The sequence below is a fragment of the Melozone crissalis genome, unplaced genomic scaffold (assembly GCF_028551555.1).
Source record: "Melozone crissalis strain CALT ecotype California unplaced genomic scaffold, PUWL_Pcris_2 ptg000027l_1, whole genome shotgun sequence".
Taxonomy (NCBI): Eukaryota; Metazoa; Chordata; class Aves; order Passeriformes; family Passerellidae; genus Melozone; species Melozone crissalis.
In genome coordinates this window covers 8,267,993-8,293,297 of record NW_026535805.1, presented here as the reverse complement: position 1 = coordinate 8,293,297, position 25,305 = coordinate 8,267,993, and the positions used below count along the sequence as shown (strand labels likewise).

The window sequence follows — 25,305 nt, the reverse complement described above, 5'->3', positions numbered from 1 at the left end:
TTTATGGAGCTGCTTATGCTCTACATCTTGTACCTCAGAAGGTTTTCAGTCCATGTAGAAACCCTCTAACAAGGGTTATTACCATGACACATAATCCTTTCACAACAAAGTTGGACATTTAGTTGGTCTGTTGATTGCAGGAAGTGGCTGGCTCCCCATCTCCTTGAGTTTCTGTCCACTTTGGGGTGCCAGTAATGCTGGAGCAGAGAGGTGATGAGCAACTCCTTTCAGCTGATGAAAGTTGTTAATGTAGCTGGCAATCAGTAGAGTGATCTCAAGAATCTATAACAGGAACACACAAAACTCTTTGAAAAATACAGTGATGTGTTTTGACTGCTGAAAAAATAGCTAACTTTTTAGCAAGTGACAATCACCATCAACTGGATAAGTACTTGTACTTTAACAAATTAATGACGGGGGGAGAGGAGATAACTAATAAAGCTTTTTTTATTGCTCCTTTAAATAATGTAATGTTATTCCCATCAGGAATCAAAGATACTTTGTCTTCCACAGTCTTCAATGATTCAGAGATGACTTATTTAATTTTGAGAGAGATGTTAAGTCCAAAAGATGACACCCAGAGAAGTTTTGCCAGAGACTCAGAGAACTCAAGATGCAGGGGAGATGAAGGGAATAAAGACTTTGGGGAGGTTTTTATCATATTTTCTCTTTGTGGCCCATACAAACCTTGCTGAGATACTGAACAGCTTGCCCAGAGAAGCTGTGGATGCCCCATCCATGGAAGTGTTCAAGGCCAGTTTGGATGGGGCTCTGAGGAACCTGGTCCAGTGGAAGGTGTCCCTGCCCAGGGCAGAGGGGTCAGAGCTAGGTGATTTTAAGGTCCTTTCCAACCCAAACCATTCTGTGATTCTGTAAGGGCACAATCTGAGGGAAACTTCAATGTGTGTATTTTACTATGCTTATTTGTATGAAGAATCATGTTTTGAACCCAATTTATATGTGGAATTTTGTATTATTTCATAAATTTTTTCAAACTAACAGCAAAACCTTTGGGGTTTTTTTTCTTTTAATATAGTCAGTCTTTCCAGTAAAGGAGAGAATCTAGATTTAAAAAGCAGGACTTCTTTTTCTTTTAACCAAAAGGAAAAATATCCTAGGATTTCTAAGAAGTGACTGGTCTTTCAGATGTGTTTTACAATTTCACTGTAGAACCCAAATGTACTTTTTGAAAAATGATCTCTGGTGCTGATTAGGCAAACAGAGTAGGTTTTAGGTACTGCATGTAATTTCTGTCCTTATCAGCCTTCTTTGTCCTTCTGTGAAAACTCTGGAATGTTATAGACAGGGACATGAAAAGAACAGGAACCCATCAGCACTGTCACAGTTAGCCCTGACATTACTAATTATTTGCTCTCTAAAATCATCTGGCAAAAGCCAGAAATCTGAGCAGGCTGGGAGTAAAAAAAGGTGTTTCATCTTTCACATCTGTTAGGGATTACCCACTAGAGCGAGCACAAAAGCAGATGGAAACTGTTTCAGGTAATAGACCAACCTTTGGCTTTGTCATGGCAAAAAGGTGTTTTTCAGTTGATTTGTCCTTTGTCTGAGCATTGTTAACAACCAGCATAAAATCATCTTGATAGCCTCCAAAAGTCATCAGGCTCTTATATGTGTATGTAACTGTCAGTCTCTGGAAAAAGGAAACCCCCAGAACAAGACACAAAGCTGTTAAGCAGGACCATGCAGGAAAAGCAGATTATGAGAAATTCTTCTTTTAAAAATATAATTACATATATATTTTTCAGTTGAGGTAGCCTCTTATGAATCTTGTAATTAACTATGAATTTTGGGATAGCTTCATTTAGACCATCATGATGAAGAGTTTTCACTGTAGATGATAACTCTTCCAAGTTTGACCTCTGTTTCTATTCCAAATTAATTAGATGAAAGATATAAGAACATTTCAACTCAAGTGTGTAATTCCATTTACCCAAATCTTGATTGACTTTGAGAAAACTTAATCTTACAAATTCCACTTGAAATTGAAGCAGTATCTAAATAAATTAAATGGCAGAGTATGAGACATCTGAAGGAACTTAACTCCAGGTAGTCTTTTTGTGCAGTGATATGTTTTGCAAACACAAAAATTAAATTCTCTTCTCTTTTTTTCACATCTCTGATGACACATAATTGCTCTTCAGGGCTCCTCAGCTTTTCATCCCTCAATTCTTACTGTTCAGGGTGTAACACCACAAAAATGGCCTTTGAGTTAAGATCAGCATTTAAGCTATTGTTACACCTCACATTAATTTGCTGCAGATGTTTGCATTTAAAATTCATTGTCAGACAACATTTGTACAATAACTTACTGTCCTTCCTTAGTAAACCTCTTTTTCCCCAGTTTTGAAATAGTATTATCTCTACCCCTTGCAGCATCATTTCTGATTTCCCTGATCCTTCCTACAGAAAATCCCAATGTTCCCTGGAAGCTGAGAATTCCTTGAATGTCAGGTAAGGCCTGCCACTACCTAAACTGGCAATGCCCTACAGAAATGCCACAGCTCCAGGAGCAGTGTTGGTAGAGCTCTGCAGTCTAGTGCAAGCACGTTTTGCTTGTTCCCTGAGAGCTGCTGTTTCCTCTCCTCAAGCTCTTTGTTTTATTATTTCTTTAACTGCAAGGAAATGTAATGAAAAGGCCCATATCAGCCCAATTATAAAGCTGAGATTTTAATTTTCTGATATTCAATATTAGCACTTGCTAATAGCAGCATGCCATTCTTTTTCTTTGCAGGATATAAATGAAAGCAGGGATCTTCTCAGGCATTGCTTTTAACACTGATTACGAGTAGTTTTCTATGAAAACTTGTATTGCAAATCAAAGAAAAATCTGAGCCTAAAATGACATAATTAAATAACACTGGGTTATATTACCTACTATTAAACAAAAATAATACAATGAAAATAACAATCTATTAGAGTAACTGCTCTTTGCAGAGTGTGTGTATTATGAATAATACTGGAAAATTAAGTCTCCAGGAAAAGAAAATTAATGTTATTGTAATAACATTACAATAACTATGGATTTCCTGACATCTGAATGATTAAAACATTAACATTTCATTAAATTATATAAAAACTGTATCTGATAAACAAAAATAAATTCTGTGCAAAGAATTCATTACTTACTTCTATTATTAGTGCTACTGTAATGATGATTACATTAAAGCATTTTAAAAGGAATGAATTTTTGCTTTAAGAGAAGAACTAGATAACTTAGCATGGAAAGCTAATGCCATCTTTTAGATAGTATGGTGGTGAATCTCTCCAAATCATTAGTACTCAAATCTATCTTGACCAAATTAGAAACAGAAATTTCACTTACCATGGAGCTGTAATCCAGGATGCTTATTCCATCTTCATGGACAGCAAACCATATGAAGGACTTCTCAACTGAGGCTGTTGCTAGAGGCTACAAAGAGAAATGTCCTTTAGTTACTACTTCAAAATGAGGCAATATGTGAATAATTATAAATTCTCAGCTATTACAGACCTCTCTCCATGCACAGTTCTTACTTCAATTCCCTCTTAGTGTAAATCTCAGGAAAGGAATTGAAATACCTGCCCAAAGCCATGTAGGTGGCCAGTGGCAGAACAATGAACTCAAACTTTTACACGTCAAACCTACCCTGGTGCTTAGTCCAATAAAATATATAGTCTCATTAATAAAATACTCAGGGGTCTTACAGTTTGTCCACTAGCTTATATATCTAAATACACAAAAAACAGTGCAGACAAGCAATTTTATATATATACATATACATGTTTACACACACACACCCACACACAAACACTGGGGGTTTACCTGTTAAAACTGAAGGCATGAGGTAAGAGTTCTGATTAACAGAGCTGTTATTTGAATCAAAATAATTAAAATACCAGTAATTAAGAGAAAATGAGAAGGGGCCAGCACAGAAGGGAGTGCTCTAAATACCCTTAACCACATTTAGTCCTTTTGCAAGGTTCAGCATCCACAGCCAGCCAATGATACCTTTTCAATGTTCTATTAGTTGTCAGGTAAAAAGAGTGTGAACCTAAAAGGCCATCTCAAACTAAGATAGAAGGAAATGGAAACACAGATTAATAATATAAAACAAGCAATAAGAGTATTGGAAAGTTACCATTATGATACACTTAGTACTATGGCTGTTGTATTTCAGCAGTCTATGACTTAAAATGTAATTTGACAGGAGTTTAAATCAGCTCATGTGTGACGGTGTTCACAGGGGTCTTAGGATGAGGGAAAAGACGAGAATGTTGAGTCCATGTTTCAGAAGGCTTGATTTATTATTTTATGATATATATTATATTAAAACTATACTAAAAGAATAGAAGAAAGGATTTCATCAGAAGGCTAGCTAAGAATAGAAAAAAGAATGATAACAAAAGCTTGTGACTGACTGAGATAGTCTGGACAGCTGGACTGTGACTGGCCATTAATTAGAAACAACCACATGAGACCAATCACAGATCCACTTTTTGCATTCCACAGCAGCAGAGAATCATTGTTTACATTTTGTTCTTAAGGCTTCTCAGCTTCTTAGGAGAAAAAAATCCTAAAAAAAGGATTTTTCAGAAAATATCATAGCTACACTCATGTATACACAGTTATTTTTAACAAAAATATACTATTATTTGCAAATTATATTTATATTTAAGCCCCCCCTCCCCAATGAAACTGATGAAGAAGTCTCACTTTAGCTGCAAAGAGCTTAGCCCCAAAGAAGGGCCATTTCCTGGCCACGCTGAGGTAAATGCGCACGCAGTCTGCGGCGCTGTGCCCGCGCAGAGCCATCCATCGTGTCGACAGTCGCTGGCAAAGCTGTCTGTTGAAATGAAGGGTGGATTTACTTACTGAAGGGAATTCCAATGCTTGCCCACAGCAAGTTTAATGAGCAACACAAGAAACCATTTCTTAAAATGGTAATTTCAGTTAATACAAGGACTATCGCTGATGCAGTATTAAATAAATCCAAAATGTCATTTAGTATTTTAATGCACATAAAAATTATGAAATATCTTCTAATTTCTGGAACATTATGATTAAATATTGATGTAGCAGTTGCAGCATAAAGGCAGAAAGTCTGGGACAGCTTGTAACGTGTCTCTACAGAGAATCAATGTACCTTTATCAGTACTCAACAGCTCTGTCAGCTGTCATTCCAAAAATCCATCCAGCTTAGCACATATCTTTACCTGTGGCTGGTAGGAGGCGTGAGAGACGTGGCTTAGCACTACTCCCTTTGAGTGTGTCTGGGCACTGCTACCCAGAATGCTGCTCCTGATGCACAGTGTGTTCACTCTGGGGCTTTTTTTCTGGCTCCTTCTGTCAATTTGTGGCTCCTTGGCAAGATGGTTCAATAGTATGGAAAAACTAATTCTCAAAAAAACCCCAGCCCAGAATACCTTTCTAGGACACTGACCTCTAGGGATGACTCACCCAGCAGCCATAATGTTACTAGATGTAGCCCATGAAAAGGCAGGGTTAATGTGTAGTAAAGGGAGATCCAGCACTTGCAGCTTTGGTCTTACTGTTTATAAAGTCAAACTGCACCCTTAGCAAAAACAGTATAGGCAATAGGGCAGGCACAGAGGGATTCTTCCCATGCCACAGATCTCCAGCTCAGCCAGCTGGTAGTGTAGGACTACTTAAACAGTTCAACAGATGTTTCACTTTTCCTCCATGAGTTAATCTAATCGGACACCTTTTATAATTTGTTCTTTGAAGTTAATTGCATAGGTCTGAATGCCCCATTGCCTTTTGAGTATGTAATAATATTACTATGTTCATATAATAATAGCTTTAAATTTTCTCAACCTGAAAATTTTCTGTACTGAAGAACATCTCTATGATGTTTACTGGACTTCAAAACTGCTGTATGACTGACTGTGGATAATTTATTACACTGTTCCGCTCATTTTCATATCAGTAGGTGTTGATTTAAATGCCTTGCAGGTTATTAATTTTAAATAAAGTGATACCTTACTAGTAAGTCCACTAAGTTACATTGCCAATTTGACTGGCTGCCAGAGATTGCACACTAGAATAACTAACAGATCATGTCCTCATGTCCTTTACTTCATAACTCTTTAGTCTGTGCACACTCAGACCTCATTTAGCCTTGCTGAGTAAGAAAAATAAGAATTTCAAAATCACTGGGTTTTGTAACACTGTGTAGTAACTGCTACATCTTTTGCTGGAATGTGTTATTAATAATGGTCCTTTGTTTAGATTAGAAATGTGCAGAGGAAATGGGTTGTTTAGATTAGCAAGAAAATTAGTTTCAAACACAGGTTAGGCAAATATAGCTCAACAATACATTATTCCCAATGACAATTTAAAACTTCTTTGTTTCACTCCTAGATCTTTAGAGAATATGACTCAAAAGACCCATCTCACCTTAACTGTTCATCTGAACAACCTTGCTTGTATCTCTTAGGGTAGAATCTCTCCAAAACTTGCTTTAGGGTTTGGTTGGACTTGGACTGGGAAGTGACTTGTCCTGCTGGAGTTGAGAAAGGCCGTTCAAAATCTCCAATCTCTACCTAAGGGGAAGTCCATGAAAAAAGTTTTTTGTTACTCTAAAGTAATTTTCTAGCTGGATATTATGAACTATCTTTTGATCTGTTTGACCAAGTATAAAAGAAAACAAATTTGTCAAATAATATATACTTTTCACTGATAAAAAAGTCACACTAGTGATTTGCTTATTTTCTATCTACCATGGAAAAAAGTTAAATATCAAATAGAAATTGTACAGATATAATATTACTTCTGCTCTTAGATTGCTCTATCTCTAGTTGACACAAATCAGTTAACATTTATTGAATAACAACATCAAATAACTTTCTCAAAATCCTTCATTTGAGCTTTTAATTTTTTAAAAATAAAACATCAAGACCATGTCTAGTAAAGGACTCTTAGACTTTCATTGAAGAGCTGTTACTTTGGAGAATTAACTTGCAGAAATGATGGAAGGAATAGTGAATGGAGAAATGGTACAGATATTAAATGCCAGAGGCCTGGCTGTGCAAGAGGGAAAGCACATTTTAGCCATACTGGTGCCAGCAGCAGCAAATGCTCTAAAGCATTTCCACTCCAGTTAAGAACTGCCTTACACAAAGATCCCAGCCCAGTCTGTTTCCTGCACACTCATATGTAAAAGGTGAAGGTCAATTGAGTGTCAAACAGTCCTGGATCAGTTTGTTTAAGATTTTCTCCTGAAATACTGCTGTGTGAGTTATCCATGCATAAAGATTACCTGAGCTAAAAGGGCTGTCAATTCCATTGCTAATTCTTTGTTTACAGGGAAAAGTCCATTGACTATTTGATCATTTGTCTGATACACTAGCAGCAGCTTCTCTCTGTCTGTCTCCCCATGAACTTGAACTGAAAAATAAAGCCTACAGAAAAGACAGAAAGTTATTAAATAAAGAAGATACGGAAATGCATTAGCCCTGAGGATTAGCAGTATCTGCTCTGAATGTGACATGTTTATTTCAGTGGCAAAACACATTAGCAGAGCAACACTTGTACTTGAACCAGTGGGTAAATATTTAATGTCAGTCTTCTGACTTTAGTGGAGATTTTTTGCAGCCCTGTTCACCTCTTAAGAACTAAAAAAAGGTAACTTTTTTAAAAAAAAAATCTCCAGTTATTCCCATTTACTATTTTTGTTGCAAGCTTCAAGTCAGCCAGTGTTTCTCAGATGAAGAAACTGCAGAAAGTGAAAAACAAATCTCGGGACAAGGCAGAGATATTATACTTGCTAAACAAACCTGTTTTTGTAAGTAAGGCGGACAGTCCTTGTGCCTTCACATTTCCCAGGGTGTTGTTCTTTGGAGGCTTGCTCCCATTTTGAAATAATGTCACAGATCTACAAGGAAAGCAGTACAAAACTGATTTGGCATGCCTTCCTATTTGAAAACATCTTGAAAAGAAACTGTCAACTTATTTTAATGTCCTCTATCTATCACCTATTAGATACATACACAGCTTGAATTTTTAAACGCACTGAAGTATAACTTTACTTGTATTTCTTAGTCAAAGTGTTTAATAATTAACATTTTTGGGTTTTGTTTATTCTGCAACCCATGCACTGCCTTTGGAAAGAAGCCATTAACATGGAAAGGCCAGATACTTGATTTAGCAGCTGCCAATGAATGTGTAATAGCACAGAGTGAGTTGTTATGTAATTAATCAAATGCCTTTGATCTCTGCCTTCTCCTTCTACTACAAGCCCAAGTTTTTCAGGTCCTTTTGTATGGAGTTTGCTAAAAAATACATCAAAAGTGATTCACAACAATCTGTATATGTGGGTGGGTGGGCAGATGGGGAGGAGGTAGAACAGAGATCCTAGGACCCCAACTGGGCTTCATGTCACCATTCCTTCATAAAAGAGCCTTCCTGGAAGCAGTAATATGAGCAGTTTCTAAAGTTACAGGTGCCTAGAAAATAAGTACATCTTTTATAAATTTTGCTTTCCATATGGTAATTTTTCTGATCGTGGTTCACCACTTGTTTATTACTAAGGCCAGGTTGTACCACACCTTGTAACTCAAAAGTGCAGCTGTGAACATTGGCCAAAGGGTGCAAAAAGCTGCTTGGTAGAAATACAAAAAATTAATGATTCGTTAGTTGCTAAAATACCTGGAAAGTAATATTTTACTAAAGCACAGATTATATTGCCTTTTGTCACTCTTTACTGCTAAGAATTTAATTCTAGCAATAGAGGGAGCTAAAATTTAGAATTCAGGAAAATGGCAAGCCAAAAATTGGAAATTTCTTAAACTGAGCCTTAAGCCTATTCTGTATTAGAGAAGGAACCATTTCTTTTTTCTAACTTCCCAGGATCTCCACCCCAGTATCAATGACTTCTTGGATCTCACATGGTCATCTTTTGGAGCTATATCAGAAATGTAGACTGAAATCTCTAAATCCATGTTTGACTCTAATGTTCCTTAGTTTTAAAAAACTGTAACAGCTTCTTGTTTTTTCACGCAGCTGTTACTTCTCTGAATAATACAGATCTTTAGAGAAAGTTTTTAACTGTAGTTCACTGAATGAACTTGAGCAACTGAAAAAGTGATCCTATCAAAAAAATCTTTCACATTAAGAAAAAAAGACAGTTTTCAGCCTGAAAAATGTTTTCCTTTACATTGTCTGAAGAGATCTCTGTCAAATGAAGATGCTTTATTTTTTATATGCACAGCCCATTAAAGGCTTTTGTTTACCTTGATGTTTCCTTGAAGACAGTGCTCTATATCCTTGCCAGAGGGATCATCAGAAAACAGTGCAAATCCTGACTGAGCTGGTTTCCTCATCCCTGTATCTTGGTTCAGAGTGTTCAGAAATTCCTCTACTGTGGTAGAGGCATCAAACCCAACAACCTAAAAAAGAAGCCAAAATGTATTTTGCTATCAAACTTATACCTGTTTTCCCTTTAAATCTAGGATTTTGAAATATAATACTTCTAAAATAACACTGGAACTAAAATACCCATTTCATCCATTACTGTAATTGGAAATTAAAAATTGCCATAAAGGGCCTGAAAAAGATTTCCACATGGGAAGTCAGTTTAGTGGAATTGGTTTCCTCGCACTTGTTACACTTGGAATTCTATTATGGAATTTATATGATAGATAGCAGCCTAGTATCTGAACTTTTGGTGAAAAATACCACTTGAAAAATGAAGATAATAATTTCCTGTGCCTTTCAATATAGTGCAGAAGCAAATGAGATCAATTAATCATTTTTCATTCTGTGCAACTTTAGAGGGATATCAGGTGACAGATCTACACTGGCAGATCTAAAATAGTTTATGAATGTTGCTTTGTCACTATTACACAGTAATATACAGAACCTTCTAAATTTTAAGTTCATATTTTCCCCAAATATCAACTTCTGTTTGCTGATTTTGAAGCATTTTAGCAAGGGAAGGCAAATAGCTTCTTTACAGATAGCAGTGGCTGATGTTTACTTAAATCTGTATTGAGAGTGTTTTCCTGTATTTGACATATTGACATAATGTTTCGGTAAAAAATAATCTTGAAAATGGATCATGAACTATTGTTTGAACTTCTCAGTGCCTGGCATTAAAATAAAAATCTGATGAATCTTCGGAGATTAATACAAGAGTTTTTAATACCATTATAATTGTTATTTGCTGATTCCACTGAAGTAATTTATGTATTTAATTACAATTTTCTTAGCCCTCGTAACTGTACAATTTTGTGCAGTAAATAACTAATGAGCAGTTACTCCTTTTTTTCTCCAAACTTCAATTTTGAAACCCTTTTGGATGATTTAAATGTATGTTGGTTTAAATGTATGTTGGTTTTTTTTTCTGTTTTACTGGGCAAGCAGTAAGCAATTAAGAACCTTAGAGATGAAAAAATGCAAAGTACTTCTGTTGCAATCCGAAATAAAAAATTATTTGATATAGCTTTGATTTCATATAAAAAGTTGCTTTCTATCTGGGAATACTATGAATTGTTAAAACTCTTCTCAGCCATCTCTCACAGCTGGAAACATAAACCAGGATGTGAAGCAGCATGCTTGGAAGCCCATGGAATATTTCCTGGGGCTTTGACTAATGACATCCCCAGAGAGTTAAGAATGGAGCCACGTTTGTTCTGTAACAAATACGGTTATCCTTCAGGACTGATAATGGGAGTTACAGCTGTGCTTCCAGGCCTTCACTGAGATATTTAACTTCCAATATGTCTGATGAAAGGAAGTGGAATTTAATACCTTTCCTTTTCCTCAGTCTAATTCATTCATCTGGTGGTCAGGTTAAATAAGAAACAGAGTTTTGGCAGTTCTCACTCTTACAAAGTTTTGCTTTTTTCTTTCTCTTCAAGGTTTTCCCCCAAACCTTTACTCTCAGTTGATCAAATCAGATCACAAGCACTTTGTGCCTGCCATGGCTGGCGCTGGCACAGGAGGAAACTCGAGCCATGTTTACCTTCCTCTTTCTGATGAACTGCTTCGTGTATGTGCTGACAGCAGGGGGCTGGGACAGCTCCGATTTCGTGGCCTGCATGACATTACCTGATATATGCCATTCATGAAGTGAACTGGAATACTGAAGGGCAGGGAATGGTGGTAGGGATTTCTCAGGAGAGTGGAAAGGATTTCCATTCTGGAAGGTCTGGCCTCTCGGTCTCCGTTCTGCTGGGTACGTTCTACACAGCGCTGGCAATATATAGCGTATTTCCCAAATTCAGTCCTGTGGCAAAAAGAGAAATAAGGCAATTCCTGGGGACTGATTGAAAGGATAGTAAACTGTGAGTGGATATTTCTGGAGAGGCCAGATGGAAGGAGCATGCAGATTTCACTCTCTGAGATTTTCAACACATTTTTTGCACGTGGAATTCGAAAGAGAATTAGTCTACTGAGACCAGCAGAATTGTGCCAAAGATGAACATGGCTCAGGGTGTGTTGTGTAACTGCCATATTTTGGTTTTCACAGTTTTGCAACATACAGTCAGAGTATGCACTGCAAAATATTTTTTTTTAAATATAACTTTCCCAAGTGATGCACAGAAGTAACATGTACTATATTTTAGTAGCAATTCTATTCAAATTCATTTTAAAATATTCATCAAACGATCTGATATATTACAGGAAAGATTGAAAACAAGATAGTTCAAAAAGACCAGTTGACTAGCTGGGTAATAATATTCAGGCACACCTGGAATCTGCATTCTTCTTTAAGTGAAGTTTAAGAAGCCAAAGGAATGGATGCTGGGGCAGGAAGAGTCCAACGCAGAGGGCCAAGAGCTGCAAGCCCTGAACAAAAGGAATACATTCACTGTTTTAAACATCCTACAACATAAAACTCCCTGCTGTGCCTGCTGGCCAGCAGTGCAGCTTACTGCCAAGTTGAGACTGCTGAAATAGGAATGAAAAAAAAAACAGAGAAAAAGCTGAGTAAATAAGCATGTAACCTCATTGAAAGGCCCAATACTCTCTGTCTATTTACATGTGTACACCCAGTTTCTTTTGGGGCTGGAAATGGGAAAGCAGCTGAGTTTGTATAAAAAGCAATCAATACAAAGGAACAGAAATACTTAGGCTGCATGGCCAAGCATTATGATATGAGGAGAAGCCCGTGCAATTTTAATTCAGCTCTCCTGTTACACATATTATGAAGCGACACATGAGACATTTTGTCTCCTACCAAATTTATGGTAACTATTGAAAGAAACCAGTAATTCAATATTTTGGTATATTGTTGTTGCTCAGTATGCATTCAGTGGTTTCACTGAACACAGAGTGCTCTCATGTACCCTGATAAACACTTACTAACGTTGCAACTACTTTCCTCACAATCAGTATATCAACGCTTCACACTAAGATTTCAAAAATGGTGTTTCTCTATCTTGATTTATCTGACTTGCCTGGTATTAAACAGAAAATTGACAGCACTGGCACAGATACTCCCTTTCATTAAATATCTATACTTTGATGGAGAATAGCATGGGCTCTGTTGAAGGTAAACACTGCAACAGAAGCAAGGGTAGGAGACTACAGCAGGAATTTAGGACTTAAAAAACTTAGTGTAAGGCTGAAAATATTTTACTGCATGTATTAGGTCTTAAAAATCATTCTGAGGGCTAGGATAACAATTTATTTACCTTCATCAGAGGGAAGGCCTTGCCAATGGTAAGAAGAGTAACAAAGAGAATTATAGTAAGTTTAAATTCCATCAGCCATATGTGTCTTCAGTGTCTTCAGTGTGTGCTAATTGATGTGAACGTACCATGTCTGTTATAAAAGCCTTGTGAATGTTTCAGCAATGCACACATTGAATCATAGAATGGAAGGAACCTTAAAGATCATCTAGTTCCAACCCCCTGCACTGGGCAGGGACACTTTCCACTAGACCAGGTTTCTCCAAGCTCAATTCAGCCAGGCCTTAAACACTTCCAGGGATGGGGCACCCATGGCTTCTCTGGGCAGCCTGTGCGGGTGCCTCTCCAAAATCAGCCATCTCCCAGGTACAGGCTGTTTCTGGCATATAGGTATGGCTGCTGGGCATGGGCTGCTTTCTATGGGAAGAGAAAAACATGTCTATTACAGAAGCCTTGATATGGTAATTTCCTTTCTCATTTTCTGATCAATCTCCTGGTTCTGTAGGCATTGCTCCATCATAAGTGTAACATTCCAGTTCTGTTAATCCTATGCAAGCTCCAAGTATTGGTGTTCCTTTCACTTCATTTTTTGTCTGGATAGCAGTGAATAGCTGACAGTGGACAAATGGAAGAATTTCAAGTATGTATTAATAATGTAGCATGCAGGGTGAATGCAGAACAGCATGGCACACAAGAGGGGACTTCTGTCAGAAGCCCTGAGCCTTTTCTGATATTCCACTACACAACACCACAGCTTTACTCCACACTCATATTCTATTGAGTCATTTGCTATGTGGTTTAGCCCACCAAGCTTCCTGAGGCATTCATAAACTGTTTTAGATCTTTGTTTTAGGAAAGAAGCAGTAAAAAAAAAATTAGGTTTCTTACACTCTTACTTAACACTTGACTTGAAGACAGTCCATTTAATGTCCATCCTTTACAAACAGCATGGGCTAAGATATATTTTACCACCAGATACACATACTTTGTTGGAGAATAGCATCAGCTTTGTTTCAGGAAAACACAGCAGCAGTGAATTGGATCTTAACTCAGCAGATGCTGTAGAAAAGCAGAGCCTCTTTACCATCCTAAACACTCAGTGTAGTTCCTTCACTGCTGCTGAGATCACTACCATTAAAATAAATACTGGGTTACCTGTATTGGTCCTGCCTGGTTTTGTGGATGTCGACGCCTGGTCTGTTTAATAAGTTGGCAACAGATCTCATTTTGAAGTTCGGGATGTGTGAGGCAGATCTGCAAAGCACTTTGGGCCAAAGATACATGGTAATCAATGGCAGGAGAGTCAACTGCAGCATTTATAAACAACTGGCAGGTCTAGATATAAAATAATAAACAAGTGAGTTTACATACAAGGGAGCTTCAGCAAATCTTAAGATGTTCTGTATATCAAAAGTGTACGTTAATTGAAATCACAATTAGTAAGTTTTCCAGTAGACTTGGAAAACTCTGCTGGCTTTGCAAAATGGGGTTAAAAGGGGCCAGAATGGATGAAAACCTATACAGAGAGACTTCAGATAAAACACCTCCTACAACCCATGCTTTTCACTCTGTATCTAACAGAGTGAACTGTAACAGGGGTTGGAACAATTGTGGTGGCAGGAAAATTTAAGGACATGCTGAACACAGCTCACCCCTCTACAGGACTTGGAAATTCAATGTCTACAGCTCTCAGTGCCAGACAATGTGAAATGCTTCTGTAAGTAGTGAGCACAACACAGCAGCAAATACAAAGATAAAAATTCCACAACTCAGAGCCATTGATTTACATCTTAAAGTATTTTTACTGTAGGTTAAGTATGACCTTGCCTATACCCAGTACTGTCTCAGGAAAGCCAGCATTTGTTGTGCTGTGTTAGAAGAAAGGATTTATATCACTTGTTGCATTTACTGTATACAATAGTTGAATTTTTAAGGGATATAAGCAAAAATAAAGGAACTGGATAGAAGCCAAATCTATTTCTAGTCTATTTTATCATAAATGGGATAACTGAAACATGATGTGATCTGTTTCTAAATTCCCTACCTGACTTCTAAGCTGATTTATACAAGGTTTCAATGAAGGTCATACAAGTAATCTCTAGTTAATTTACTTTAGGCAAGTGTCTGTGACTTGAATTAGGTTAAAAAGTGATTTCCAAGTGATTTCCAAAACTAAATTTGTTTTTATCAAAGAAGTACATTTCCTTGTAAAATTTTGTGCTGCAGGATTGCAGAAAATAAGATGGATGTACTTCTTTGAAGTGTTTCAGACATCCCCGAGAAACAAGCTGGAAAGTTTGCCTAAAAGTGTCCACGATGAAACATCCAGTGCTTGTCTTGAATTCTTCTCTAGATCTGAACCATAACATCAAAATTCTCCATGCTTCCAACTTGTAATTTATTTCACAACGTACAGACAAAGGAACAGCAAAATTTTATATTTTCTCTGAATTAGCTTTTATAGCCTGGAAGAGATTAATGGCATTGCAGCATACTCCCTCTCACAGGCATCAACTACCTACCTGGCCTCCAGCTGGCAGAGCTGTAAGGCACACAGAATTTCTCAAGAACCTAGCTGTGGCTCACTGGTTATGAGCCAGTATGTGTCTCCTAATCATAAAGCATTTTTACTACACTGAGACACATATATATGTATGTGTATTTTTAAACATCTGTGAGAATCTTTCAAAGTGAACTCAACTCTTGTGAAATACTTTTAATAATTTTTCTATGGAATATTTTCTCTATTTATATTACTGAATAATTGGTCTTTTAAGAATAGCTACTTCATATGAAAATATTTTTTTAATTAAAAAGAGCAGTACAATCCCTGCTTTCTATGTCAGTTTTAAATAATCCATGACTTGCGGAAACTTAAAATTTACTTTCTTTTCCTTCTGATTTTTAAAATATCTCCCAGATGATTTAGATGTATCTACAACAAAACTTTTTCCTATTATTTTTTCCTCTGAATCTAACTGAAAAAATAGTATTTCAGATACACTTTTCTGAATGCAGAGATCTGTCCATGCTATTAGATTCTTTGGAGCTATGAACTTCAAGGTAAAATTTCTATCAGTCATGATGGTCATGAATTTCTCTATTAACTTGCACTTTATCAATAACTCATCAAATAAGTAGGAACACCAAAAGCTGAAGCCCTAAACTGCTCTCTCACAACTGAAGGTTATCTTTACATTGGAAGTGATAGTCTTTGGTGAGGGAAAATGGGCACATTTTGCTGCTGTTCATTAGTTACCTCCACAAAAGATAAAAATATCTCTTTTTTCTAATCTGTTGAATATATTTAGTAAGCCAACAACAGCCATTCCTTAGCAAAGAGTTAAAATAGTCAGTTAATAAAAAAGGCATCTGCTGTGGTTTTACCTTAAATAATTTAATTGCTTCAGTTTGCAAGGCTTCTGATGGCAGTGTTGTAAGAGGGGAAGTAATTCCTTCTTTGCTATGGCAAAGGGTAGGATGTCTCCAAATTTGAGAAGCTAAACAGATAAAATATATACATTTTGCAATTAATTCAGTTCATAAGTACATTTACTAAACAAGCACTGGAAGATCAGTATGTTGAAATGAAAATAAACTTACTGGCATCACCTTCCACATTTAGTAATTTGCAAAGAAGTTGTTCAAACTCAGATCCAACATTGACACAGGTACTTCCAGCTGCAACTGTCAGATGATAAAGCCATGTGTCCTAAAGCAGAAGAACAGAGCAGCTCACTCGTTCTGTGCTGGAAGGAGCTGCTTCAGCAGGATTCTGCTCTCAGCTTAAAACCCTACCACGCACTCCTTTTGAAGCCCAAAGAAGTTTGCCTTTGGTTAAATAAACACACATTCATGATCTCTATGTTACAAATATTAAGCAAGGAAGACTGGACAGGGCTCTCCAAAAGTTTTTACCCTCAGAAATCATGTCTAATTATCAGGGCATTCTTCCTTTTCTCTTCCAAATGCTTAAGTAATTTTTTATCACTGCCACATCCTGCTAACCTGGGGATAAGTCCAGAAACCAAAATGAGGTCTACAAGATTTCTTGGGAACAATGAAGCATCAATAATAAAAATGGTTTTAACCCCACCTCTTATTGCTCATTTACTACAGTAGGGCAAGTCTGAGCAACGTCAGTCTTGTCAGTGAAAAAGGATACAGTACCCTGTAACCTCTCAGCTACAGCTCTGTCTGCAAGTTACTGTATGTGAGCAAAATTCTAATCATACCATATAAAATATTCTGCACCATCTACTTATGTAGGTAATTTTTGTCTATTTTAACAAGAATTACCTACACTAGTATTGATTTGCAGACAAACTCTGATCAATGTTAATAAAGGAGAACCTTCTCCTTGTTACATCAAAATACAAGCCAGGTGACTTGTAGTCCTTGTCCTCCTCTAGAAATATTCATATCACAGCACCATACTCATATAAGTGTTACTGAAACTCAATAAAAACATCCATTTTTTACCTTCTCGTGTTTGGAGCCTATGAGAAGATAAGTGGGTCCTTGGTCTTTGGGGTGGATAACAACAGTGTAATGGGTTGATAATAAACTGCGACCACTGGCTTCGTAATCTTCATCAGAATCACAGGATCTATCAACTTCTTCAACCTTTGCCTCAAAAAGCTTGATTTGACCAAGAGGAAACTAAAAATAAAGGGTAATGTTTGTTTCAGTGCATACTGATTTTGTATTATATATTATTATATTTGTTATTATACAGAATTTTTTCTTATTCTGCAAGTAGAAATTAAAACGTGAACTACCATCCGTACCCATTTGTCTTTACTCATTTTCAGTCCTGCCAAGGAATGTCAGATAAGCCAGATCTTGCAGAGAGCAAAATGAGACTGATATGTGCCAAAGTCTGAAAATGAGATTTTCAAAAATTCTTTTCCAGATCTGCCTCCATAGATAGCTCATGCAATAAATGTATGTTAGGGGTGAGAGAAGTCATTTTTCAGAGTTCCCAAACCTGGTTCCAAGCAAAAGTTTCCTATGTCAAGCCTAGAACTTTAATTATGATCTTCTTATTTTAGAGGACAGGAATGTATTGTTGATGTATCTGGTTTTGTTCATACTCTAAATTCAAAAGTTAGATTTTTTGTGTGATAGACCTTCTAGTTGGTTTCTTTCTCCAGTCTGAGAGATCACAGAGCTTCAGTGTTGAGATGTTTATGCAGTTAGCATCATTTTGCAGAAAATATTTTATCTAAAAAAGCCATTCAAGAGGAAATTTTCACAGAAGTAATTATTTCCTAGCCCTTATCAACAGGAAGCCTCAACAAACATAAATACAGCATGAAATCTCTTCAGAACTGGGTGACAGGACTGAGAGAGGCTGACCGGCTGCTCTACACAAAACTCCCTCCTCTCACAGCGCCACTGGTAAGGATTAAAAAATGATGTGGTGATTTGTATTTTCTGTTGTGCTTCTGAAGCATTCAACTTTTTGAGTAAGATAAGATTCCGAGAATCAAAAGATGTTGTTTCACATGTAAGTAGTCAAGATTGATTTATTCACCAAGTTTAACTAAAACACAATTGGCTGGCTTTTAGTCTGAATTCCATTTTGAAAGGAGGTCAATTAAATGGACTCCATTATAGTATTAACCACTGCAGATTGTGTAATTTATTTCTGCACAGCCACAGTCAGCTACAGAAAACATGATTTTAATTAGCATATTGTTGAACATTAGAAATAAAGTAGCTTTGGAAAACTTTTCATACATATTCTGCTTACAAAAGCTGAATTCTCATTCTGTTCCAACTTAGCAAACTCGTTTCAATTTTACTTTAAAAGGGCAGCCAAACTTCTTCCAGATGTGAGGGAATTATTCACAAGAATCCAGCAAAATTCTTCACTAAAGAGCATGCTAAAATGCCAAAATATTCAGTGGTAAAAATGTATAAATTCAGATATGTTAAACATTGAGATTTTTCCCTAGGAGAAATTGTAAGTTAATTTTAATGTCTCTGTAGGATGAGCTTGAGATTATACTCAAGCCAGTTGATTCCCAAACCCTGTTTTACATTGTTTTAAAGAGCAAAAATTTGATGGATGGTTACTGCTATCTTATTCATACAGTTCTAGAAATGGGGTTTCGTTGAGGTTTAAAATGGCTATAAAAGGAAAGGATGACAAAGGATATAACTGGCTCTATGCAAAAGCCATGAATTACTGACTCCAGTGTGATTATCTTCTTAAAACAGAAGTACAAATATGAGAATTTCTACTGATTTTTTTTATAATGGCTCAGTGGATTGTTCAAAATCTTGTTTCTGACCTGCCTCCATTAAAAAGATGTTTCTTGTGACAAAATACAATGCCTTGGGAGCAAAGGGACGAGTGAAAGTCATGTCTAGGAAGCGTCCTAGCTCTTGCAGTACTGTGTACATACAGTGACATGCCAAAAGAACAGGATTTGGAAGTCAACTGAGGGACAGAAAGAACATTTAAATTCTTGAAACTCTCAGTCACTGCCCACTGCAAGGCATATAAGAAAGGGTTTGCTTCCAGAACTACATGACAGCTGGGTCTTTTCTGATGCCTGTCAGAAAGGGACACCTGAACTCCAGGCAAACCAGTGCCCCCTTCACCTAGGGATAACATGCATAACATGGATCACAGACCAATGGATGTGGTCTGCATTGCTGGCTATTAGGCAGAATCTTCCAGGCTGACAATCTGTGTATAATACCAAGGCCAACTGTACCTTAATAAAGATGTAGGTTTCTGTTTAAAGTCTATATTCTCTGAATAAACAAGAAAGGGACCTACCTTGTCTTCTTGATTACGGAAATAATACAAAGTTTTTCCAACTAGGGTACACCAAACCCTTTTGGAATATCCATGTTTCACCTGTAATTACAGAACATCAGTAATAATCATGACAGAGAAATACTGACTATTTTCACCATCTCTGAACTCTGATGATATTTGGAATGCATGTCTTGGTTCAAATTCCTATCCACATCACTGGACATAAAATTAAAATTGTGACTCTATTAAGGGCAAAAGAATCAGAGCATTAGATGAGATGCTCATTTAAAGCCCAGTAAGGCCACTGTTGGCCTAAACAGTGTTGGAAAAAAGCAGACTGGGGCAAGAAGTGTTTTCCTACCTTTGTAAGTAATCCTTTCATGGTTGGCTTGATTTCAGACTGTACAAAGAGTGGGCTGGCAGCCTGTATTTTGAGAACATTCTGCAGTACTTTGATCCATTCTTCTAAGATGTTGGGGGAATCTGCAGTCAGGTAGTATGTTCGTTTCTCTGTGGTCAGCTGTGTAGTAACAAGGAGTCTTGAGCTTCAAGAATTGACATATTTGGCCCCACAGTGTGGGATTTGTAACATACTCCACCCAATGTAGCTCCACAACTTCAGGGAGTTTATCTTCCCTGAAGTACTTTTCAGTAATGAAACATTCCATGACCAGACAGAACAGAGAATCTCATTCTAAATCTTTATCTGGGAAGTTCCAGGATGGCAAGCTGAAAAAACCCAGTTCTCCTTTCAGATAAATGAATTCTCTCGACCTCAATGGCTGACCCTGAGACCGCTCTCTTTATTTCTATCCCATATGTGATGATCTAACCTTTGTGGCAATACAAAAAAGACTTCAGGTAGGCATTTTTATATTTTCTGTCACTGAAACAATTCTTTGGTTTCAAATGAAAAGCACATAATTTAATTCCAAGTCCACTCTTGGACTTCCAGTGCAACAGGGACTGGAACAAGGGTTTGGCTTTGGGGATGGAGGGAATGCTGAGACAGCAACAGAGGAGAAAAGCAGGCACCTGAATTGTTTGTTTTCCATCACCCCTTTCAATGTGGCTGGATGCATTTAGCTCAATTTGACCTTGAGGCTTTCGAATAACATCACTCTGATATGGAAAGAATGGAAAAAGAGTATTTTAAATTTACCAACAAACAGCAATAAATTAATATGAGACTAATTTAAACATTAATCGTGATAAATACTTTCTAGTTAGACATTGTGTACCTTGTACACCTCTTGAGGAAGTGAGTACTGAATCACTCTCTAACAGCTCAGAAACCAGAAGCGCATGCATTTTTTTCCTTCTAGCAGCCCTAGATTATCAGTAAACAATCTAATACAAAACAACAGGTAAGTTACATGTACTTACTGGAGATTTGTAATACAGCAATTCACCTCCTTTAAGCACAAACCACCGTCGTTTCCAGGTCTTTACTTTGCCACCCATTTTTAACAGATATCCAGATTTTTCCAAAGGTTCCTGGTTGTTTAGAAGTTAGATAAAAAGTGCTTAGATACACATATATACCTCTGCCCCTCAGAAATAGGTATAAATACACACAAAGAGATATATTAATAACTTAAAAGCATGCTAAATAATAATTATGGTATTTGATGAAACTTTTAATCCAAGGACAATGTTTTTACAGGCATTGATTAGGACAAATGTCATGCACATGGGTTAACTAATGAATATCCCTACTTACTGTTATAGTACATGAAGGAGAGTAAGTGCCCCAAACTACAGAAAATAATGAAGAATATGATGATTTCTGATTTTACTTTCCAGTTGTTTATATTAAACAAGGAGCAAGATTAATAAAAGATAAATGTATTCTGTTTTTCCCAAGTCCAGGTCCTAACCTGAAAACCAGATATAAAGGACTGTAATTCTGAGCTCCTCATACACAAACCTCTAGTGTGTACCTCTGCAGAACAGAGTTCACAGTTTTGCTCTGTGAAGAAAGCCTAAAATAATCTTCATCAGCAGGTTGTCAATCCACTTGTATGTTAAGACACTAACTACTAACATGAGCCATTAGAAGCTCCTGGAGGCTGACCAATACCTCATAATGGTTTGGTTTCTTTGGCCTGTCTTCACATGTTACTCTACCTAGGATTTCTCTGATGTTTTCCCTGTATGAGGAAAGGATAGAAACTTATTACTGCACATAGATTTCTACTGATGACTTCAGCTCCCCTTCTATTCACCTAACTATTCAAATAATATTTTAAACTGTTTTGAGTATTTCATATGCAATCTGATAGCAGACCTGGTTACAAGAAAGGAAATTTCAAGTAATTTGAATTGAATTCTGGAGTTGTCGATCTATTTTTCCTTCATTATATAGGAAAGCTTAGAATTATCTTCCACTTTCCTTCACTAATTACAGTCTTACTTGGCTAACACTGTTGGTATATTTTGCTGTTTGTATTCATAAGGCAGTCTGTGAGTCAGCAAGACTGAATGAAAAGGTTTGGTAGCAGTCTTTGGACATAAATATACACACAGTAGCTCAGGTGCACTTCTTCACAGAACTTCAGTACTCACATTTTTTCCATTATCACTGGATGAGGAAGAGGTCTTAGGAAGTTTCTGCTCTGGCTCTGAGTAGTCTGTATCTACTGAATATGCATCTGGAGGAATAGCATAGTCACTTTCTGAGGTCACAGAAGACAGAGATGCACCTGTGGTAGAAGAAGAAAGAGAGTTCTTTATATATATTTTTTTTATTACATTAGAAACAACTGAGATCAGAATAGCCATGCAGAAGAAACAACTTAATAGAATCTGCAGGCAAACATAAGTATCAACATAAATCCATCAGGAACCAAGAATTTTATAGAATATCAGCACACTGAACTATTAGCTAATTCTCATTTTATTCATAATTAAACAGTTAAAGTCCCTTATAAATGGAACAACAAAAAAATGTCTTCTGTATATTATCACCTTCTGCTACATTACCACAGCTTCTTTAAGGAGGGAATTAGTTGTATGAATCATACTCATTGTCTAGGAAAAAACCCCAGGATCTTTAATTAAACTTAGCAACCTTGCCCCTGCACTTTCTCTTACTCACTGTAGCATCTGGATTTCTCAGGCAACTGCCCATGTACTAAGAGGTCATACTCAACATCTGCTTTGTGTTGAAGCTGTAGGTGACTGTGTTTTGCAATCAGTATGGACTTGTATACCAGGGTTTTCTAAAAGTTTGATTTTCATATTTCAGGGGGATTTTAGAGTTTATTAACTTTAATCCTGAAAAAATGTACCCTGCTTTCAATTCTAGTGGATCAGTAATAAAAATTCAAACTGCTCCCTCATTCATTACAGAAATATTTTCATGCGTGTGAATGTCTTCTTTTGTAAGGACTAGTGTTCCACTCTGCAAGGTTATACTCCAAAACTGAAATGAAAAGCCTTTTTTCCTTTGTTTCAATAATTTCCCAACTCATTTGCCAATTTTATTCTTAAAAAAGGCTTTTCTCATTTATTGCTTGGGTAAGCCACCAAGACTTTGAGAGTGGGCTCTTCTCACAATGGATCTTTCGTAACAAATTGCAGCGAGCCAATTGTGCTTTTGGTGAAATGTGTGACTGCCTAGATTTTTAAAGAATGTGATCTCAATGAAGACATGTACATATGTGTTTGTGGTTAAGAAAGGTTTCCACACACGAAACAATGCATGAACAAAAGGAATGGTTCCATTTTACAGACACAGATATAAACTGCAGGTGAAACCAGCTTTTAAATTATCCAATTTAGCTTTCCTGTTGTGTAAGCACACAACATGAGATATGTCTGCAGCCATGGCACTGGTTTCTGCTCAGCAGGATGCAGCTGCTGGGAAGCAGGATCTATGGGTCCTTTTCACACTAATGTGGCAAAACTACATCACTGGAAACAGGACTGGACTCCAGCTGTGGCTGCCACAGGAAAATGTTGAGCGGGACCAGTGGCTCTGCCCCTCTGCTGCAGGGTCACTGAATGAAGCTCCTGGTAACTGGGATTTTTGCATGTATAACTGAGACTACCAAATAATGTTATTTAGCTTTCTAAAGCAACATATAATGAGGAATTTTAACACTTGGCCTCACTGGGATGTTGGACTCCCTTAGTTTACACAGTGAAGAAATACTCACAGAGATATAACACTGATAGCATCACCTAATGAGGAAGGACTGTATCTTTCAGTATTATGAAGCATGTTATTTCCATTTTGCAGATGGAAAACACAGTCACCTTGAACTGTGAGATTTGTCTTCCACAAAACACAGAACATTACCAGATTCAAGTGTTCTAACTAAATCTTTGCACAAGACCTTAAGACAATCACTGTAAAAATTAAAGAAGTCTTCTATTGCATGAGGTGACAGAACCAAATAATTTATTGAGGGAACGTTTCCACCTGCTTTCACACATGAAATTGTTTTATAAACTTGAATATATTTGTGTTTTCTTTCTAATGGCGATTTTTTTTCTAGGTACTTTTAATTTTTCTACAATTAAAAGTCACAGGAAGTCCTTGGCATGAAGAGAATAGGTAGAATGGTGCTTCTTGCTTTAAATGTACAAGCCACCTTTCCCTCATGACAACAAGTTTAATGCCTTAAAAAGGTATTTATAACAACAGCAATAAAGCCATTTCTCCTGACTGAGTAACAGATCTGGGCTTTGAGAGCCTAGAATTTAGATGTCCATGCTATTTAGTGAAGAAATCAATTCCTAAGCAAATCATGTAAACTGCCTGCTTTTCCAGAGTTCCCAGAAGTTATTTGTTCTTACGGTTTCGCCCACCTCGTTTCATAGCCCGAGGGCTCCCTGGACCACTCCTGCTCCGAGAGTCAGACTCGGAAGTCCTTGAGCTGGACCGAGAGCTGTCTTCTTCCTCAGATCCTGACGACTCATCCAGAAATGGGCTGCTGCTTATTTGCGTTGCTTTCTGCAGAAGGGAACACAACATCCTTTGATACCTTGCATAAAGGGCATCAGTCATTTCCTTCATACTGTGGCAGGGCTCTGCTGGCTCCACAGTACTCAGAGCTGTTCTTGCCTGGGTTGTGAGTTTTGGCACAAAAATATTAACATGAAACTGAATTCCCTCTGCCCTCTGCATACTCAACCACACCCACACTTTAAAACAGAAACCTGAGGTAGCTCAAGGCATGGGTCTTTCCAAATCACAAAAGGCTGCCAGAAGACAAACAATGCTGTGATTACTGACTGCTGGCTGAGTGACTAGAAACAGCTTTGGCACTCACACAAAGACATTTCTACACATACACACACTTTTAATTATGACATTGAACGCCATGTGGTTCTGCTTAATAATTAACAAGCCTTTGGAAAAAATCAGCAAGGAACCTAAGAAGAATTGACCTGGGCCAGTAACATTTTATAGGCAGTATTTTTTTTCCCCCAGCTATTTGACATTTCTATTACTTCTGGGGGTCTTTGATCTCTATACATCAGCTTACAACATATTTGGCATGGTAGTGTCAAATGTGAAATAGCAAGTTCCTGGATGTGAAACCTAATGGTACTTTAAAATTTCCTTTAAAACAGTAATACAGTTACCCCTTTCAAAGTGGTGTAGACAGGAGTAGTCATGTTCTTATATATCAGAGAAGTATATAATCCAGATATGGAGCATGAAGTCAGTGAAACAGCATCTAAAAAAGCAACATATTTTATAAATTGCCTTTCTAATTCACCCCCCAATTAACAAAATTAATTTTTTTTTGCATTGTAAAACTGCTATAAAAAGCAAACTAACTCTTGAACTGTTTTGAATGTGAGATTTAAAGCTTTTTGAAATTCACAGTGCTTTTAAAGACATAAATAAAATT

At 37.1% G+C, this 25,305-nt stretch overlaps 1 protein-coding gene across 1 annotated transcript in view; it reads right to left on the bottom strand.

Annotated features, from left to right (window-relative positions):
* The window catches only part of PLEKHH2 (pleckstrin homology, MyTH4 and FERM domain containing H2), a 48,951-nt gene continuing 23,646 nt past the window's right edge, over positions 1-25,305 (bottom strand). Inside the window, exons 9-29 of the mRNA XM_054280155.1 lie at positions 25,034-25,128; positions 24,254-24,398; positions 22,004-22,140; positions 20,822-20,932; positions 20,471-20,557; positions 19,797-19,955; positions 19,454-19,534; positions 17,140-17,319; positions 16,261-16,369; positions 16,045-16,157; positions 13,813-13,992; positions 11,715-11,812; positions 11,072-11,249; positions 9,253-9,408; positions 7,798-7,895; positions 7,281-7,422; positions 6,419-6,564; positions 4,715-4,844; positions 3,344-3,430; positions 1,514-1,651; positions 1-282 (exon numbers count right to left, since the gene is read on the bottom strand). Coding sequence (XP_054136130.1) covers positions 100-282; positions 1,514-1,651; positions 3,344-3,430; positions 4,715-4,844; positions 6,419-6,564; positions 7,281-7,422; positions 7,798-7,895; positions 9,253-9,408; positions 11,072-11,249; positions 11,715-11,812; positions 13,813-13,992; positions 16,045-16,157; positions 16,261-16,369; positions 17,140-17,319; positions 19,454-19,534; positions 19,797-19,955; positions 20,471-20,557; positions 20,822-20,932; positions 22,004-22,140; positions 24,254-24,398; positions 25,034-25,128 — 2,753 coding nt within the window. The 3' untranslated portion in view covers positions 1-99. The remainder of the gene's footprint in view (positions 283-1,513; positions 1,652-3,343; positions 3,431-4,714; positions 4,845-6,418; positions 6,565-7,280; positions 7,423-7,797; positions 7,896-9,252; positions 9,409-11,071; positions 11,250-11,714; positions 11,813-13,812; positions 13,993-16,044; positions 16,158-16,260; positions 16,370-17,139; positions 17,320-19,453; positions 19,535-19,796; positions 19,956-20,470; positions 20,558-20,821; positions 20,933-22,003; positions 22,141-24,253; positions 24,399-25,033; positions 25,129-25,305) is intronic.